Consider the following 20,560-nt stretch of genomic DNA (forward strand, 5'->3'; position numbering starts at 1 on the left):
GCCCGACAGGAGGGGGCGCTGTTTGGACCTCACGACCTCAAAGTCTAAGATATGCTTTCTGCCGTGTACCACACATTCAGTTCTAAAAACCCCAATTGAGTTGAGTGTTTCTCCAGAATAGAAAACTAGCTTGGTCTTGCTTGAGAGTAGAGGAACGTTGGGCGCAAGCTTCCTCTTGTCTCTGATGCTCATTACATTGCACGTGGCCCCCGAATCCAACTGACATCTCTGGGGTGCTTCGTTTAATGAGAGGGTAGCGAACCATTTTCTTCCATGACCACGTACAGCACCAATGCTCTCCGCAGCATAGATATCATCCTGTTCTTCATCAAACTGTGCGTCTTCCGTGATATTAACTCTCTGGTTGGATTGAACTTTTCTCATGCACACTTTTGCGAAGTGATTCAATGTCCCACATTTGCGACATGATTTCCCAACTGCTGGGCACGCATCCGCTCCCCGTTTGTGTGAGCCACCACAATATTTGCACTCGACAATGTCCCTTCTCCTCTCTCCATCTTCGGGTTTATACATGCCTCGCGTGCCCCGTTGCTGTTGCTTGTCTGATAGGTGAATACTCTCTGAAATGCACTCTGGCGTCATGAGTTTCAATTTCATAGCCGTCATTTCAGCCTCTCTGCACATATCAATGGCCGATCTTTGTGTCAGGTCTTTCTCCCCAAGTAGGCGTCTTCTCACATTTTCGTCAGTGATTCCAAGGACCAGCCGGTCGAGTAGCAGCTCTTCTTTTAGCTCTCCGTATTCACATGAAGCGGCCCTCTCGCGCAGTCTCGTAACAAACGAATCAATTGGCTCACCGTCATCTTGCTTGCAGTTTCCAAACACGTATCTCTCGAATATTACATTCCGTTTTGGTTTGAAATAATTCTCCAACGCGACCAATATCTCTTTCACGTCCTCCTGTTGTGTAGCAGACAGGTTCAGGTTGTGTTTGTACACATGACGGCAATCACCCCCCCCCAGTTGTTTGCAACATCTCCAGTCAGCTTCATCTCCTCCAGGGCTGGGATGCTAACGTTAGCCGCCATGTCGTCAGCCTCGTTGCTATCACGGTCGCGACACTGGACTCCCAACTGCGTGTTCCGCACACAATAAACTCTCAGCTGCGACGGCACTAATCGAAAACAGGAGTGGGTAGGATCACTTCTGACACAATGTTTGTGTTATTAATGACACAAGTCATTATGGCATTTGACTGATGCTTTAATAGCATGAAACGCAACTCACGGTAACGACGGCAAGCCGCACCTGGCCTCTTGGGTTATACCATTCTAACTAGCCCGGGGGGGATAGTCCCCAAACACCGAGCTGCTGTGGCCCTTTAGGGCTATCAAGCTGCGTGCAGGTTTTCCAATTTAAACTTATTTTCCATCCATCCATCCATCCATCCATTTTTCTAACCCGTTTATCCTCACGAGGGTCGCATGCGTTCTGGAGTCTATCCCATCTGTCTTCCGGCAGTAGGCAGGTTACACGCTGAACTGGTTGCCAGCCAATTGAGCATCGACGAACAACTATTCGCTCTCACACTCACACCTAAGCACAATTTAGAGGATTCCATTAACCTGCCAAGCATGTTTTTGGAATGTGGGAGGAAACCCGAGTACAGCCAGAGAAATCCCACGCAGGCACAGGGAGAACATGAAAAATCCACACAGGAAGGCCGGAGCCGGAATCAAACCCTGCACATCTGCACTGTGCGGAGAACGTGCTAACCAGTCGCCCACCTTGCCCCCACCTGTTTTCCTGAATATGAAAAAAAAACCCTCTTCCTACCAGACTTTAAATAACTAAGATGTAACATAATATTGTTTCGTCAGTTGCTCCATGGCAATATTGAGGGTAACATTCATAATCTTTGATACAAAGACTCCTAGCATCATGTGAACTTTTTTCTTCTATCATGGCATCGAATTGCCAAACAGAAAAAAATGAATAATTTGGTGGATTAACCAATTGAATTATTATTGAAACAGTGCTGCACCTCTAAAGCTCGGGAAGTGGAGTTGGTGCCTTGCTCAAGAGCACCTTGACAGTAGCCAGGAAGCAGACTTAAATCTCTCCACGGATGAGTTCCTCCTGCACAAACCTGTATGCCGGAATAAATTTCAGACCAATAAATGATATTTATGAAACCAAGGTTGTTGTAATTGTTTAAGTCTGTTTGCCAAGCTTTATTGAGCCAGAGCACCAATTTTAGAAAGAAGAGAAAATCTCAAACAATACCAGTATTATTTAAGTATTGTTTTGTATTGTATTGTTAATACTTAATACTTAAAAAATACTTAAAACAATACTTAAATAATACTGGTATTGTTTAAGTATTTTTTGGTAATTGAATCAGAAACTGGGGCGGCACATTGGACGACTGGTTAGCACATCCGCCTCACAGTACAGTTGTGCAAGGTTCGATTCCAGCTTCGCCCTTCCTCCCCAAAGACAGCTGGGTTAGGCTCCAGCATGCCCGTGACCCATCTGAGGATAAATGGATTAGAAAGTGGATGGGTGGATAGATGAATTACAAATTGACTTGCTCGGTGTGACACTTGTCTAATTGAACACAAAGCTGACATACTCGTAGGGAGCCCTGATTTTATTCTGTTGTATGAATAACAACAGATGGACACACAGGCGGGGGACACCCTGAATCGGTTGCCAGCCAATCGCAGGGCACACAGAAACGAACAACCGTCCGCGCTCACACTCACACCTAGGGACAATTTAGAGTGTTCAATCAGCCTGCCACACATGTTTTTGGAATGTGGGAGGAAACCGGAGCACCCGGAGAAAACCCACGCAGGCCCGGGGAGAACATGCAAACTCCACACAGGGAGGCCGGAGCTGGAATCGAACCCGGTACCTCTGCACTGTGAAGCCGACGTGCTAACCACTGGACTACCGGGCCGCCTATATATATATATATATATATTAATTCATTCATTCATTTTCTGATCCGCTTAACCTCACGAAGGTTGCGGGGGCGGGGTGGTTTGCTGGAGCCGATCGCAGGCCACACAGAGACGAACAACCATCCACACTCACACTCACACCTAGGGATGATTTATAATACAGGTAATAATAATAATAATAATACATTTTATTTATAAGTGCATTTAAAAACACTCAAGGACACTTTACAATCAGGAACAAGAACAAAAAAACCACAGTGCGGGTGAGCAGCGGCAGCCGGACACTCCAGCGTTCACTCAAGTCATAATTTAGTGTTCAATCAGCCTGCCATGCATGTATTTGGAATGTGGGAGGAAACCGGAGTACCCGGAGAAAACCCACGCAGGGCTGGGACATGCATGCAGAACATGCGCACTCCACAGAGGGAGGCCAGAGCTAGGATTGGACACGGTACACACACACACACACACACGCACACACACACGCACACGCACACACATACACACACGCACATACATACATATATATATTAGAGCTGTCAGTTTAGCGCGTTTTTATTGGCATTAATTTAAATGAATTTTAACGGGATTAATTTTTTTCTCGCGAGATTAACGCGGCTCACGTCACAAGCGGATGTTACGTTGCTCTATAAATACACCAGAACAAAACAACAAGCGCACTGCAGAAGTCCACGCCCATGTCAGTTTTGCCAACCACGGCAGCATAAGACGCCGAAAACTGATACGTAAAGAGTTTATGAATGGAAAGTTTACTTTTAAAAAGTTGCCCGATTGCTCCACTGACAAGACCAAAGTTATCTGTTCTTCTCTCTCTCTCTCTCTCTCTCTCTCTCTGTATCATACAGGTATAAGATGTATGCCACTGACACGATTGTTACTTGTTTGGAACTATTTTGTGTGGAAGGTTACAGTGTTCTGCGTCCATGTAAAAAGAGCGGGTGGAGCTTCTCTGTGTTTGTCTGTCTGACAGTGGTAGTGACCTAGCGAAAATAAAACGTCTCCAGTGTTGTCGTCGAACCAAGTGTAGTCATTCGAAATGAGGTCTACACAAAAACTGTAGAGAGACTTCCGCACAAGAAGGACCAACACAATCAACATAGCCTAACTGTGTTAGGGGGAGTGACCCCCCCCCCCACACCGTTCAGAATGGTTTGCCCCAGCAGCACGGGGGAAGTGCGTGCGCTTTTTTGTACGGCGGGCAGTTTGGAATACAGCGGCACATAATGAACGCTGGTGTCCGGTGTCTCGTTATTCTTCAACAAACATACAGAAACAGACTGCTGTGTTCAATGTAAACTTGAGAAAAACAAAGTATGCAACCATGGTTTAAATCTACTATAGGCTGAGTACTAGTTTACCTTAGATGTGCACTTTATCTCTATATATATATTGCGCGTCATCCCGCATGCGGGCTGTCCTTCCGTCTGTCCCTTCTCAAAACGTACCTACTTCATCGCGCCGCTGCGCGCCGCCACTGCGCGCCGCCACTGCGCGCCGCCACTGCGCGCCGCCACTGCGCGCCGCCACTGCGCGCCGCCACTGCGCGCCGCTTAGGCAGTGGCTCACTACGATCGCGCGGGCATCTTAGCGAAAAAATGTTGTCTACCCACAAGCATTGCAATGAAATTGTTAGTTATTTAGTAGAGCTAAACATCTCTTTATTTTCGCGATAAGCAATGAAGATGAACAAAAAGTTGAACCAAGCAACAACACTTTTGTGGGCCGAAGGCCCACCTTACCAGCCTTCCGCAGGAACTAGCTGATGAGCCGCACGGAGGGCGGCGAACCACCACCTTACCAGCCTTCCGCAGGAACTAGCTGATGAGCCACCCGGAGGGCGGCGAACCAGCTAGTGTTGTATAATGGCCAAAGCCTTTTAGGGGATGTTGTTTACGAAATCCAAATAAAATCACAGGCGTGTTGGAGCATTAGGATCGTTTTTAACAGTGGTTTTGTGGTTGTTATTGCAGTATTCTTGTTGTACTTGTCTTCATGTGAAGAATGACATTAAAAACATTGGAAGGAAAAAAACTAATACTACACCAGTCAATTATTTTTAATCAAACTCAGAAATAATTACTTGACACAGAGCAATTATCCACACTTTAATCGTTATTTCACCGTTCAAAACATTCCTCTTTAAACGAAGGTCGCACAATCAATACCAATAGGGATTTAAAAATAATATACTTTTACTGCTCCAATAAATTAGTGTCTTCAACCACCAAAATCAAATAAAGATTTAGAGAAGTGCATTAGAACGGTATGATATTGGAATAAGCCTAAATAGGTTTGTTTATTTGTTGTAGTAACTCTAACACCAAGTGTCCCTTTTCCCCTCTCTGACGAATAATGGTATGACCCAGCCCATCTGTTCAACTCCGCTGGGACTGATTGAAACAGATTGAAGAGCCCGGCGAATCGCTATGGCAGCTGAGCCAGTCAGGCTGCGCGAGCAAGTTTTATCGGAAGTGTTTCATTGAACATTTGAACCTTAAACCGCTTTCTAATGTGAGAAACAGACGCGACACAATTTGTCCAGTCTGAAAATGTCCCAGGGATGTACAGTTTCTGTGGAAGAAGTCCAGTCTTGGTGGGAAGTGCCCGCCATAGCCCACTTCTGTTCGCTATTCAGGGCAGCGTTCAACCTTCCCGACTTTGAAATCGAGGTAAATAAATTCGTGTCTTAGCGGCAGTAACACCATCATTCCGTATTGTAGAAATAAAATGTTGTTTGTGTCAGCTTTTCTCAATGTTCGCTCTGCTAAGGTGGTTTACGAACTACTAGCCAATTGAGCTATGCTCTTTGAACTTCCACCCTTTAACGTTAGTTACTACTCCGCAACAACCTAGCTAACTGATTAGCAACGCAAAATTTTAAATTAAACTGTTAATCGATCGTCAATAAAGGTAATCCGAGAGACCGAATTGAGATCGAATGAATTAAGACTGTTAACAATGAGGTTGTAGTTGTTTGTTGCTCTATATTCAACGAGGGCGTTCATGTGCACCTTGAATTGATATTCTAAAAGACCGACGCTCCTCATTGTCCATTTCACTCAAGAAATTGTTCATACTTCACATAATCTCAATTGCAATATGAACATTTGGGGACGATAATGTCCTTGTGATACAAAATGAAACTTGAGAAGTTTGACATAGGAGTGTAATAACGATGATATGGGGTGTATTCAATAGGTTTCCTCTACTTTATTGTGTATTGTTTGTTACATTAAGTTAAGTTCATGGCGTGGGTTTGGCAGTTTATTGTCTTCGAGTCGTCAGCCATCTGGCTTGGGGAGCGAGACGCAGATGCTTCTCGGGCATTGTTTGCTCCCCCCGTTTGTGAGTGAGTGAAAAGAGTTGGTTCAAAGTGTGCTTGCTAATACCGCTTTGAGCTGAAACACAATGCGTTAATTCCGAACTGTCTACAGCCTGGCAACTACAGTATACGACTAGATTTGCCACTTTATGTATTGAAAGTTATTATGCCCGTCTGTCACAAGCAGCGATTACTGCATGATGAGTCAATGGTGACAATTGATTGCATGGCGCTGACTTCAAGTAAATTTTTCCGGTTACCCTAAAATGCCTTTATTGCCCAATCATCTCACAGCTAGCAGGGTGGAAACGCCAATTTAAGCTTCTTTGAAGAAATGCTCAGTTTAACTATTCGTCATGCGTCACAGTGACTCAATAAGCACAGCGTACGTGCATACCAAACACCCGCCATTCCACATTGAGGTAATTGGAGGAACTTCATTTTATGATGTCTAAGTTCACAAGTGGTCAAGGTGATACTTTTTTAAAATTACATATGTATTAATGTTGGACATGACTGAACTGAAGGGAGACTGTCTATATGCCTGTAGACAATCATACATATCTTTTCAATCTCCTATTGCAGGGTGCTGTTGTACTGTATTTTACATTTTCAATTCAACTTTTATTTCTGCAGCACTTAAACAACCACAGCTAAAACAAATTGTACATAAGACAAGAATGAAAACAGTCATGCATAACAAACTATGCCTTTCTAATTAAAGTATGCACTGTCACTGACATCTAAATCTCACACTCGCAGTGTATATCTTTACTCACGGATGCTCTTAGCAGACTTTCAAAGTACATAAGCAAACAACTGTAGTTTTCTAGCAACCAGTATTTTTTTTTTCATGACGAGTAACACAAATTATTGGTCCTATTCTCTTGTCCCATTTCATCGTCGCTGTCACGATCTCTCCCCTTAATGTATTTTAGCACTCCGTCGCAGCCTTCTACACATCTCCTCTGGCAAGCATTTGGATCCAATTTGATTGTTGAGGGATGCATCTGACATTTCCCCAAAATACATACATTTCATGATTAAAATAGAACATGGGCCAGTATGTTTCATCCTGATTGCCATCTTTGAATCTCTCTCTCTCTCTCACACACACACACACTCTTGCGCTGTAATTTCTGCAGTGGCTTCACAGGGGCCTCCCAGCATGCTTGGGGTCCCCAGAAAATCGTCAAAAACATTTTTCACCCCATATCGACAATCACAACCCCTTATTTTTTTCCCAACTGAGCTGTAAAGGTTTTTGGCTATGCCCACACTGCAGGGCGTGATACTCAAGTCGCTTTTTTTTGTTGTTGTTGTAAACTTCACACAGGAAGGCTGGGGCCCTGAAACGAAACCATGACTGTGATGACGTGCCAACCTGTTGACCACAGTGCCACCCTGAAATAAACATATGTTGAAATTAGTGAATGTAGAAATATTACCCCTGACGAATATATTCGAATAAATAAAAAGTTCAAAAAAGGACAGAATTGAGTGTAGGTAAAAAAAAAAGTGGTGAAAATGAGACAATGCTCCTCGATCGCCTCATTTCATCTCCTCAAGATGATGCCACGTCATTGTCACGCTTATTTAATGAACTGTCTAGGTGGCTGAATTATTATCACCACAAATGTCCTTTAGTCAAATATAAAACTAATACTATTACTCTTCATGATTTTGTAGCTCCACAGGTGATTGGAAATAGACCGCTGTCCGTACGGGGCGCCTATTTGGCATTTAGTGACACATCAGTCAGATGAGCGAGACCTGAGTGGACCAAAGAAATGTGAAATTCTGAGTCTTCTGGACACTGTTCAAATAAACAAGGCAACTAGTCAGTTCGTTCCTAATGATTTGATTATTATGTGTAAGCAATGACCAATAATTTGATTCTTGATTAATTGTTACACCTGTAGACTAAACACTATTTTCAGTATGTTAAATTCAAAATCTTTTCAATCAAGGTTCCACTGGCAAAGGAAACGGATTTAACGCCACATCCCTGCAACAGGTGAAGCCGGTTTGGCCACTGTCACAAATGACACACTCTACAATGACTATCACTTATGTCCCCCTTTATATGCACAAGAGCGGGTGGATGGTTCTAATTGTAAATTACGTTAAATGAATCAACTCAACTCTATTTATATAGAGCTCTCACAACAGTCACAGCTGATCTAAGAGCTGTACACAAAATATAGATAACCAAACAAAATCTTCACATCCATCCAAAATACACCACATACATAAATGGCGCTTTCCATAGAGGAGGTGGAAAGTTCTATTTCCCTCCTCTTGCACATGAATGAAGCATAATTGTTGGTGAGCGAGGAGAGATTGACATTGCCTTTGGGTGGTGTGAGTGTGCCGGGATTATAGATGTTGCCCTCACACTGTGCGTGGTGGCACTCAAGTTTGGTACAAGCAACATTTGAAAGTAAACCAAGCCAACTGAGCCATGGTTGGCTGATGGTTTTGTAGCCAATTCCAGCATAGTCAACAATTTTATCCATGCCATCTTAGGATGGCTGATTTTATTTATTTTTTTAGAAAGAAAAAATATTTATGACACAAACAGCTGCATTTGAGGGGCACCTAAGGAAAATGTATGCTACAGGATATATAAAAAATCTAAGCAGTCTAAATGAACATATACTCTGTGTATATGCATGTTTGTATATGCTGTTTATGTTATTAGCTGGGCATTTGTACTGTTTAAGTTCTGCCTTTTAGACGTACTTACCAAATCTGACTGGTGCAGTCAGTATGGTACCAAGCGGAGCATTTCAGTCGATCGTTTAAGCATTGGAGGCAGCATTGGCTTTCAATTCATTCACTATTCATTTCATTTCTTGCTACTGAAACAATTTTTTAGACATTGTTGGATGCATTTATCCAACCATACACACATTTTATAACTTTATATTTTGTCATCTATAGGGTTGCCTTCGTGCACCTCACTCAATGTCCACACACGTTGTCACCACTTGACCAGCTACCCATAGCACTAACAGAACGTCTCCCGGTCCTATTCTCTTTCCCTATCACTAAGCCCCAGTCCCTGGCATTACCATGACTAAACCCCAGATGGTGGGTATTTCTTTCCCTTCCCCCTGAAAGGTGGAGGATTTTCACTCTGACTGGATGCTAGCTGCTGCATCTGAGAGGGGATGGTATTTATTTATTTATTTGTTTGTTTGTTTATTATTCATTTTCTTTCTTATGAAGCCCTGCGTTTGTGTATAGTTTGGTCATGTTAGATTTGATGAATGAGTGTGCAATCTGCCTGTTAGTGGGCCTTTGTTTCTGTTGTCTACAAGGCCAATGGATTAGTACCAGCGGGACAATGACGTTTTTAAGTGTAACAGAAAATGCTTGGATGGATGTCTTCACTCGCTTGGAGAAAGAATTCACATTTTTTATTCTGACCTGACCAAATTGGGGCCCACAAGCAAAATTTGGTTTTGGAGGACCACTGAGCTCAACCCACCTCTCTCCATCCCAAATGTATCATAGGATCGTTTTCAGGCTTCTTCACAGCTTGCTGATGAGCTGATCATTTGAATGTGTTGCAGTAGGCCCACATCTAAAACAGGCAGGACAGCGGCCCTCAAGGAATGAAGCTGGACATGCCTGGTCTAGACAGATTCCTATCTAATGAATAGCAGGATTGTGCCACAAAGTTTTATTTCAACCATGTAGTGAAGCTTTGAATTCCTTTTTTTTCCCTTTAATATTTGTATTTATTTATTTAACTTTTTGCTTGTTCCCAACTCGTATTACTTGGACGACATGTTCTGCAAGTGCAGGTCAAAGCGATTCATTCAGATCGGTCAAATGTCTAGTCTCATCATTGTTGCAATCACTGCCTCTCTCTTTCCTGATGCAATTGGTGGTAATTTGTGTTCTTGACAGGAGCACTAGCGCCAAATGGACGCATTTATGGCTGTAAATTGCTTTTGCTATATACTCTGCTCTTATAGCATAATCTACACTTAAAAATGGCACGTGTAATATTTTTAAAGTAGACTTTTTAATGATGCACTACATTTTGGATACATTTAGGGGATTCAGATCTTGGAAATATTTTGTGTTGGTTGTGATTTCAACTGATTTATCATCATAATTGGGAACTCTACACTGAATTTAGAGTTTCAAGGCCTTTGTTGGGGCTCCAAATAGGGTTAATTTTATGACTGTAGCCATTTCATGCACCCTGTAACCTGATAACATGATATGCTGTCCGCTGTAGTCCCCGAAAGTGTTAAACTGATAAATTCACTGATATTAACATTCAATATTGTAGTCACTGATGATATAGTGGTACACTCACCTGAGTTGTGTACAGGCAGCGTGGGATTGGTTCCTGGTCAGTTCTTTATGTGTGCCCTGCGACTGGCTGGTGACCAGTTCAAGGTGTAGTCTGCCTTTTTCCCAAAGTCAGCTGGGATAGGCTCCAGCACTCCCCCCGACGAGCTATGTTGAAAATGACGCGACACATTGACACCTAATATCACCCAGTTAAATCGACGCAACAAGAGATGAACCCTTTTCCAGCTGTTGCACAATGGCATTTTTACAATAATTGACCGCTTTCATTGTGTCTGACAGTTACAGTTTGAATGCATCTTTCAAAGAGGAAAGGCAAACATTATAAAACAAGTCAGTTACCCGAAGAAAAACATCCTGGTTGCTTTACTATATAGGTATATGCCCAAAAGCAGGGGTAGGCAACTCCTGTTCCTCAAGAGCCATATCCTGCCTGTTTTGGATCCTCTCTACTTCAACACCCTGATCAGCTCATCAGCAAGCTCTTTAAAAGCCTGAAACGATCATGGTCAATTGAATCAGGTGTGTTGGAGTAGGGAGAGCTCGAAAACAGGCAAGATATGGCTCTCTCAGGAACCGGAGTTCCTTGCCCTAAAGTCTGATCTGGAAGTCTAAAGCCTAGACCAGTGGATACCAAAGTCCTATCTGGCCTGTTTTTGGTATAACTCTACTCTTAACACACTTGATTCCTCCATGTCCATGAAACTGAGTAATGGCTCTGTTTCATGGAGGAGAAGTTGGAAAACAGAGGTTTTATTATATCATAATGTTGATGGGGTAAGACGCTCATTCCCATCCTCAAATAGGGGGCCCGAAATAGTAATTTTATCCCAAAGCCTGATTTGGTGCCCTCAAAGGCCCCAGTGCCTTGAAACTTTCTAAATACATTGAGTCCTCAAATATGATGAGGAATTAGTTGAAACCACGCAAACACAACACAAAACATTTCCAAGATATGGACCTCCCAAATGTCCCCAAAATCTATTGTCATTAAAAAATCCACTTTTGTACACCTGTGCAGATTTTCATGGACAGTGCCAGAATACAATTACAGGTCTGTCCCCACGTTAAAACAAAAGATGAGGTTCTTCAAATATGGACCAAAATTTGGTGTGCAAGTCCTGGATCCCAAACGTGGCCGTGGCACTTAAGCCTTGACGGGCATAACTTGAAAACAGTTTAAGATAACATGCTCAAAGTTTTGAAGTCTTTCATTTGACAAAATAAGGTATTAATAGCATGAGGCAAATTGAAGTGGTGTCGGCGGAGGCAGTGTGTCACTTGATGTGGATAACATAGTTGTTCTGTGGGCCCAAAAGAATTACAAGCACTTCAAAATTGTCTTCATTAAAGACCCAAACTACAATATGCCCTTGATGTTCTGTCATTTGACAGTGGCAGGAAGACCCCCCTTCACAGCAACAATTACCTATTGTCAAGGGAGTTCACTCATCCCATGGAAACTTTTTTCCCCATTATCCTACCCACTCACCCCCAGCTCAGCCTGTGTGATTGCCTGTGAATCACCAACCTCTCACACTCTTCTTATAAAGCTTGGGTAAAATGATTCACACCCTGAGTACTCTCGAAAGATCAAGAAACAGTTTGCATGTCCCTCTCTTGTATGCAATGAAGTAGTTGGGGGCTTTGTAAAAGGCTGAAACCCCTCCCCCAGTTATGACTGACAAGTGAGGTTAGCAGTACATACATCAGATGGGGGAGGTTGAGGGGCACAAAAACTAGGGTTTCTCTCGGCCAGCTCCATTGTCGCAGCTCCCCATGGTTCCTTTTCTCTGTCTGTAGTCTGGGCGCGACTTCCCTTCAACGTTGCAGAGACCCTTGTGTTTGGGCCTGGTTGTAAATCTGAGATAAGAGGGAAGTCATGTGATGGAAGGTCTTGAAAACTTATCAGAAGTTAAATGTAGTAAGTCTACATTGACTACTATGTGGATGTCTATGGACAAGTGATCAATTGGGTCAGTAATTTTACATTATTACGTTTGTGCCTCAACTTGAGGGACAGTGGATACATTGGTCGGAGAATGTCGGAGATGGAGCTACCAGGTAGGAGACAGAGAGGAAGACCAAAGAGGAGATTCATGGATGCCGTGAGGGAACACATGCAGGTAGTTGGAGTCAAGAGTAGAGGATGCAGAGAACGGGGAAAGATGGAAATTAATGACTCGCTCGCTGTGGCAACATCTGAAGGGAAAAGCCGAAAGGAGAAGATGTTTGTGCCTCAACTTGGATGGCGAGTTCGTCTCCGCACCATGACATAGCTTCTTAATTTCATTGGCAGTAGGTGATCACAACAGTGCATTCAATTTTCCATCTTCTCCTGATGGATGCATAACTGAATAAGCCTTCTTCTGTGCAGACTAGTTTTTCCTGTACACGAACATATGCAGTCTTGCCTTTATTTACAACAGCGTTTGCACCAGGGCTCAGTCATAACGAATTAACTATCAAACTGGTCGGGCCCTGACAGTCACTCCTCGTCATTCCACAACAGTGCACGACTACCGATGCCACTTGAAATTTGACCATGATAGAAAAGTGAAAATGCTGACTTGAATCAGCCTTGAAACAGACCACCCCATCTACACGGAAATGCAGCCAATCTTTTTGTTGTTCGTTTCTGAAAAATTTCCCGTAACTATGGGTTCACAGTATTAAAGAATATTCAATTTAAAGTATGACTTTGCCCAAAGTTAGGGATTTGGACCCTTCCGTCGAGTTGCGGTAATGCTTGTTGGTTACATTGTTGTCTCTTCGTCAATGCACTCTGCTCAGTGTAACAGATAAACCCAACTGGTACACCCAGATTACCTTGCTGTGTACAGGTGCTTCTTGAACACTATTTGTTGAAGCACCGCTCCATACGAGCTGCGGCTGGATAGTTAACGTGGCTAAACATAATGCGTAGGCAAAAGCTCGCTTTGAATTCGATATATACTTTAATTATCAAATTAAATACGATGAAATTTTATGACCTGGTTGACTTTAAAATCGGCCAATTAATGTACAAAGCACACAATAACCTGCTCTGCCAAAACATTCAGAAGTTTTTTGAAATTCGAGAAAGCAACTATGAATTAAGAGGTACCGACTTATTCAAAAAACTCAAAACAAGAACAAACATCAAGCAAAGAAGTGTATCTAGCAAAGGTGTTAATATGTGGAATAATCTCGAAACGGACCTAAAATTGAGTAAATCGCTTGCTGATTTCAAAAACAAATTCAAAAAAATAGTACAAACAGCCTACATCAATCAGAGTTAAAATGATAAATTCTAAACATTAAATATAATGATAAATAAGAACTAAGTTGATAAATAGAGAAAGGTATTGAAATATCCATTATGAATACAAGAGAAAAATGACACAAGAGTGCCAGGGTGAGGATGTATATAATCCCGATACAAACCAAAAGTTGTGAAAATATCACGGTTAAGGGTAAAGTATGAGCCCTAATGGAGACTTCTTACTTTTTCTTTTCTGATTGATATAAAAATGATTTAGTAGATATAAACGCATAACGGGGTAGGACTAGATACGTTTTTTTACTTCATCCTACTCCCTTGAACATAATAACTGTTGAATGAAGACTGATTTCTTTCTTTTTACTTTTTTATCTACCTTATTTTCTGTCAAATTATTACTGTATGTTTTATGTTCAATAAACAAACAAACAAACAAACAAACGGCAACAAAAAAAGCTACACCCCTGTAAATAGCATTAGCATAAAAATGGAGGGAAAATGTTTAGAAAGATGGGAAGCCACGCTTATTGCTAAACTCTCAAAATGCGGTCGCAATTCACCAAAATAACTGTTTGTGTGACAGTGTGTGTGTCATGGCTGGAAACGCATTACAGTGGGGAGTAAATAACTAGCAAAATATTAGGCAGCTCAGTAACTGGGAGAAAGTAATAATTTAACAGAATAACAGACAGGTACTTAAGGCCAGAAAAGACAGCAGATGTCACCACCTAAACTGAAAGGAGGCAGTGGCTAGCAGCGTGAGCAGCAAGTCCCCTCCTGCTGAGCGTGTTCGGATTACTTTTCAAAATCAGTTCAATGACTGCACATTCTGACACTGACAGCCTGACAGTGGTCATTATTACTGGTGACTTCTTTCGTTGAAGAAGTGTGTCATTGAAGCCAGCAAAATCACTATTGATAACAAAAGATTTGTTTAAAATGTTACATACGTTTTAGAATATGCTGAAAATATCTGTTCCAATTTCCTCGTAATCTTTTGGGACCGGGCCGCCCGGATTTTATTTATTTTCAATGATTTCACCACATATACATTAAAATTATTAAATAAAAAAATGGTTTGTGCCCAAGAAGAGTGATACTTTTATAAATATATAAGTATAAGTATTTTTGTATTCCTAGATACTAGTAGTTTAATTTTATGAATGCAACTCTTCATTGTATAGATTTTGGCTCCATTTTAAAATGCACTAAACATTTTCAAAAATTTTTTTTAAAGCCACTCTATCGCATTCAATTTAAGTTGCACCAGCATTTATAAATGTATCAGGACTGCTGATACAAGCAGCAGAGTTTAATAAAAGTTGAGTGTGCCATTATCTTAATTGTTTTTAATTTGTACATATCAAAGGAGTGCAACATAGTGCAGAGGTTGTGGTTTTAATTCTGGCTCCGGCCTTCCTCTGTGGACTCCGGTTTCCTCTCGCATTCCCAAAATATGCATGTTAATGGTACACTCTATACATTGTCCGTAGGTGTGCGCGCGAATGGTTGTTTGTCTATGTGTGCCCTGCGATTGGCTGGCAACTGGTTCAGGGTGTCCCCCGCTTACTGCCCAAAGACAGCTGGGACAGGCTTCAGCACGCCCGTCCGTGACCCTTGTGAGGATAGGCGGATAAAAAAATAGAAAGATGGATATTTTAAAGGAACAGTGTAAAAAAATGTGTTGATTTTAAACTAAAAACACGTAAGGAAGACGCTTATCTTGATTGCTTTACAAAAGGAAATGTAAGCAATTTGAGATTCACTCTAGGATCCGGTTTGAAAAAAAAATTGTTTTCGGACTTAAAACGCCAGCCCCGTGTGGACCAGAATAGAAAAATGATAAAGATACAGACACAATGAAACGCATTTGCGGAGGTCTGCAGCATTGCTGGTGACGTGTGCAACATGTTTGCTGGCACAAGTTAGAAGAAATGAGTGCCAGGTCTTAAACCTCACATTACCACTATGACTTTTCAGTAATGCCTTTCACACGGGTGCTGTCCTGTCTTTGATATGGTTCTGGTACCACATGCGAAGGCAGGTAATTGTCAATTCCATTTCATCCGTTTTGAAAAAAAAAAAAAACACCTTTGACATATAGTGTAAAAGTGGCTATTGACACACCCCAATATTAACTCATATTATTCTGACTTTTTCATGAGCAAATGGTGTTACACATTGCGGGTCTCACCATGCTCACCCCAGAGGTGTAGAAGTGGCTTTGCCAGATATATTTTAAAGTTGGAGTGACCACTCAGGCAATCAAACCACACTTTAAGGCTTGAGTCATTGTCGCTCAGCACAATAAGGATGCTTCACCTCTGTATGAAGAAATGTTATATCCTGAGGACGTGAGAGAGAAACACTTTCCTGTGATTTTATGGATGTGCATGCATGTCTGTCGTGTGGGGGTTTTAAGTTTTGTCAGGTGATGATTCTAGCAGGAACCATGGGGAGTGAATGGGATCATGTGGTGGAGAGAAAGAAAGCAATCGAAGCACGGTAAACTTACAACAAACAGACCCCCCCCCCCCCCCCCCCCCCCCCGCCCCCGATCACAATATCCCCTTCACACATCAACTATTACTGATAGGAACTCCAGTTGAGCAGTCCACGGCAGTGACATGGAAACTGTCTGCTGTTAAGGTAACCAGAGAGGCCAACTCCCCCAATACTACTCGGATTTGTGGATGTGCTGCACCTTTGAGGATCCTAATACAAATGCTCTTTCAGGGCCAATTGAATGTTCTCTTTTTTTTCTGTCACTCCACATACGGTGTGCGACATGATCAGGTCATAGCTTCATTTTACTTTCACACACTAAGTACACAACAGCGGTATCTTTATTTTATTTTTTGAAGTTTAGGTTAGGGATGGTGCTTGGGTACACCATGATGTGGGATCCTTTATGTTAACATAACCAGTCTTGAAGAATACTAAATTACTTTTTACATAGGAGTACATTTGCAGCACTTCATCCCCTTCCTGTGTAGAGTTTGCATGTGCTTCCCGTGCCTGCGTGGGTTTTCTCTGGGTACTCTGGTTACCTTCCACATTCCAAAAACATGCATAGCAAGTTACTGGAACACTCAATTGTCCCTTGGTGTGATTGTGAGCTGAAATGGTTGTTTTTCTCTATATGCCCTGCGATTGGTTGGCAATCAGTTGAGGTGTACCCCTGCTACTGCCCGAAGACAGCTGGGATAGGCTCTAGAATGGCCCGGACATTCGTGGGGAAAAGCGAATTAGAAAATGTTTGGATGGATATAATGTGTAAATCTTGACATAAATGAAACTTTGGTGTGCCACATGAGATAACCATAAATCGTCTAATATGGTCATATTCTACCCCCCCCCCCCCACCCCAAAAAGGCGCAACCAACTGAAAAACTGGTAGCCCCAATGCAAAAATTTATGTGGCGCCCTGCTATTGTGCTCTGAATTTGGATGAAAGATAAACATTTAGATTTTTATGCTACATTTACAGCGAATGCGAAATGTTGCTTTGTTCTTGAAGTAACTATGGGGGCATTGCTTTGAGCGACTCTCCAACGAAGAGTAAGTGTACCCCCTTGTCCTCTGACAGAAAAAAAACAAAAGCTTGAACCTCACTGGTCAATCAGGTGGCCGTTGGTTGTGGTAAAACATTGGCTAATGCTAAGAAATTTGACAAATTACCATTAGTCCTGATTACCGGTACTCAATTAATCAGATCATATGCACCAGCAAGTAACGGCTCTTCTTATAACTAGCATTGTAGTCGTATAAGTGAGTTGTGTGTACAAGCAGATGAACAAACAGCAAGCAGGTTTCTTAGGTGATCGCCAGATAATAAACCCCATTATTTTGTGGAAACAGCGTGACGTTTTATTTATTTTCCCTACCAAATAACTTGTACATTCGGGAGGCATGGTAAATGAACAACTATGAGTCCAGTCTTAATGGGTATTTGTGATCATTGGACTCGAAGTCTGATCGTATAGCAAGACATTTTTGTGAAGTAGCTCTGAGTGGACTCTCAGATGCTGGACTGCTGAGCACTGAGGAGAAAAGAATGGAATGGAAATGCCAAATAAAATTGGAATTTTTTGTTTTGTTTTCTCCAAACCAATGAAGCTATAGAGGAGTCAGCAGTGGAGTTGAGCGAGTTGAGTGAAAGAATACTTTCAGGCTGACTTGTTCTTTAGAAACAACCATACAAAAGAGGCTAAATGGCAACACACCTTTTGACATTAGTCTTGTCACAACTTTCAGTGTTTGTCCCACTGTGGATATGAATAGCCCGGTTTTGCTTGTAGTCATGAATGTGACAGCTTAACTCATGATTCATATGCTGTATAGATAAACTATTGACCCCACGATATTATCTTTGAGTCTTATTGATCATTAATGTGAAGGGTCAGTCCAGGTCAAGTCACACTTCCTCCCCAGTGACGCCTCTTAAATTTCCCTGACGTTTACATTATTGGTGCGTCAACTGAAAGAATTCGACAGTTGAGCCTGGAAACTCAAACGTTTTTTGAGTTATGGCCCGTCAAAGTTTGAGTGGCACGGCCACTTCTGGGATGCAGAAATAGCACACAAAATTTGTGACCATATTTGGAGGCCATGTAAGACCTGAAAATTGAAATAGCTTTATATTCTGGCCTTGTGTATCAAAATCTGCACTTAAAAGTAACATGTACTTTTTTTTTGAGATATTAACCTATAAAGTACATTTTATTTATTTATTACTTTTTTTTTTCATTGTGGGGGGTCCATACCTTGAAAATGTTTTGTGTTCGTATGGTTTAATTGACTGTGGTTTACTAAGTGTTTTAAGACACTCTGGGCTTTGGTAACAGGAGGGCTCTAAATATGGCTCAAGTACAGAATTACCATTTGGAATAAAATACTTCTAAGTTTGGTTCGACTCTCATGATGACTGCCCCCCAAAGATAGGAGGGGTGTGATTGCCATCAGATATTCTGGGAAAAGTGGTGATTTTTCAGAACAGCGTGTCTATTTTTGGTGCAGTCCAATCAAGTGACGGCCACCCACCCCCATCCCCCATACCTTACTCACCAGTTGCCAATAAACTTTCTGAGTGTGCCATGCGCTGTATGTGGTCCAAATATGTGTTTGCGAGCAACATACAGTGGATTGCTAATTTTATGTCTTTGCTGTGTGTCAAGGAATTGGAGAAAGCGCTTTCAGAGCAGGACCTGAACTTCCTTGGGGACCTAATTGCTTGTCTGCTGCAGGGATGTTACCAGCGCACTGACATTACGTAAGTGAAGACCTGATAGAAGTGATATTTATCTGTAAAGGGATTTTTGAGCTAGCCATCACATTCTTCGATTTTGTATTATTAAGGTATGGGTTTGGCTTTTGTTTTTAACCTTGTCAGAGGTACCCAAACCAACCCAACCAGTTCATGTTCGCATTCACCGAACCCTTCATTTGTGAAAAACTAAAATATGACTTTTTACAAATTCAAGGCATAAAAAAATGCAAGTATTAAAAACAGAAAAAAAAGTAAATACAATTTCAAGACATAAGTATAAGTTTTGTTTTTTTACAACATCACGACATTCACACGTTGACTACTGGGCAAACTAAATCCAAAATGTAAACAAAATAACCATAAAACAAGGAGACATCGAACCCCCCCGGTACCCGGCTGGGTGTTAGGTTCCGGGGTCGGCCAGGTCGCGATGGCACCGGCGGGGATAGGTCGCCGACCGCGGCCCGGCCTGCACAAGAGTTGTGTAGACTAGGCAGACGGTGTGTCGACGAGCGTGCAGACGGAGCGGGTCGGCGGGGTGGGCGATCGGGGAACGCCGACGGGCGTGGGGAAGATGGGCGAGACTGGGAATGGCCCGCACCGACCGACCCCGCCCCTGACACCATCCCCTACCTCCGCCGCTGTTCCGCCGCTACCCGGCGGCCGCCACCTATTTAGTTTTCTCCCCGCTCCGGACTCGGGGGGGCCAGGGCGCGCTGCCGCCTCCGTCGTCCTCCTCCGCCCTCGGTTTTTACTCGGCCCGCGGTGTTCATCAAATAGTTCGCTGAATTTTTTCGATACATCAATGGATGCTATTTTCTTAACATGACGGTGCGAGCATGCGACTGTAACACAGAAAACGCGGTTTAAACTGTCGTCGGAGATCGCAGCCGCCGCCATGATTCAATGAGACGACAGGGTAAACGACGCACGCACTCAGCGTGAATATCGCGAGAGTTTGCACCGATGTAAATGCTCTACACAAAAATGTCGAGGGTTGTTTGAAAAAAAATGCTGACCGTAAAGTTTTTTTTTTTTTTCGACGTAGAAATTCTTGGTCGGTCGGGTTGCCGGAAACACCCTACTTTTTTTTTTCTCCGCCAGTGGCCAGTGATGGCCAAGTGGGGGTGTCATAATAATTGACATGTTGAGTCAGGTATGTCTTAACCTCCATGGCAGAGGCTCCGTTGAACCCCTGAAACCGATTCACCGAACCCCTAGGGTTCGATCGAACCCAGGTTAAAGAGCCACTGTTTTAAACGCAAACGTGGTCTCCAGTTTTTTAATTACATAATTACATCATAACCTTGCTGGAATTATAGGAATAGCATATATTTCCTTGCCTATAAAGCCCTTCACAATCAGGCCCCCTCCTATCTTTTCGAACTCCTTTCTTTACCAATACACTCCTTTCCGCAATC

General features: G+C 42.5%; 1 protein-coding gene across 1 annotated transcript in view; it reads left to right on the plus strand.

Moving 5' to 3' along the window:
- The first annotated feature begins 5,340 nt into the window (after window positions 1–5,340).
- LOC127598197 (chromatin remodeling regulator CECR2) overlaps window positions 5,341–20,560 on the plus strand; it is a 44,731-nt gene continuing 29,511 nt past the window's right edge. The window contains exons 1-2 of the mRNA XM_052061851.1: window positions 5,341–5,620; window positions 19,048–19,142. Of these exons, the coding sequence (XP_051917811.1) occupies window positions 5,501–5,620; window positions 19,048–19,142 (215 nt within the window). The 5' untranslated portion in view covers window positions 5,341–5,500. The remainder of the gene's footprint in view (window positions 5,621–19,047; window positions 19,143–20,560) is intronic.

Source organism: Hippocampus zosterae, chromosome 3, assembly GCF_025434085.1.
Source record: "Hippocampus zosterae strain Florida chromosome 3, ASM2543408v3, whole genome shotgun sequence".
Taxonomy (NCBI): Eukaryota; Metazoa; Chordata; class Actinopteri; order Syngnathiformes; family Syngnathidae; genus Hippocampus; species Hippocampus zosterae.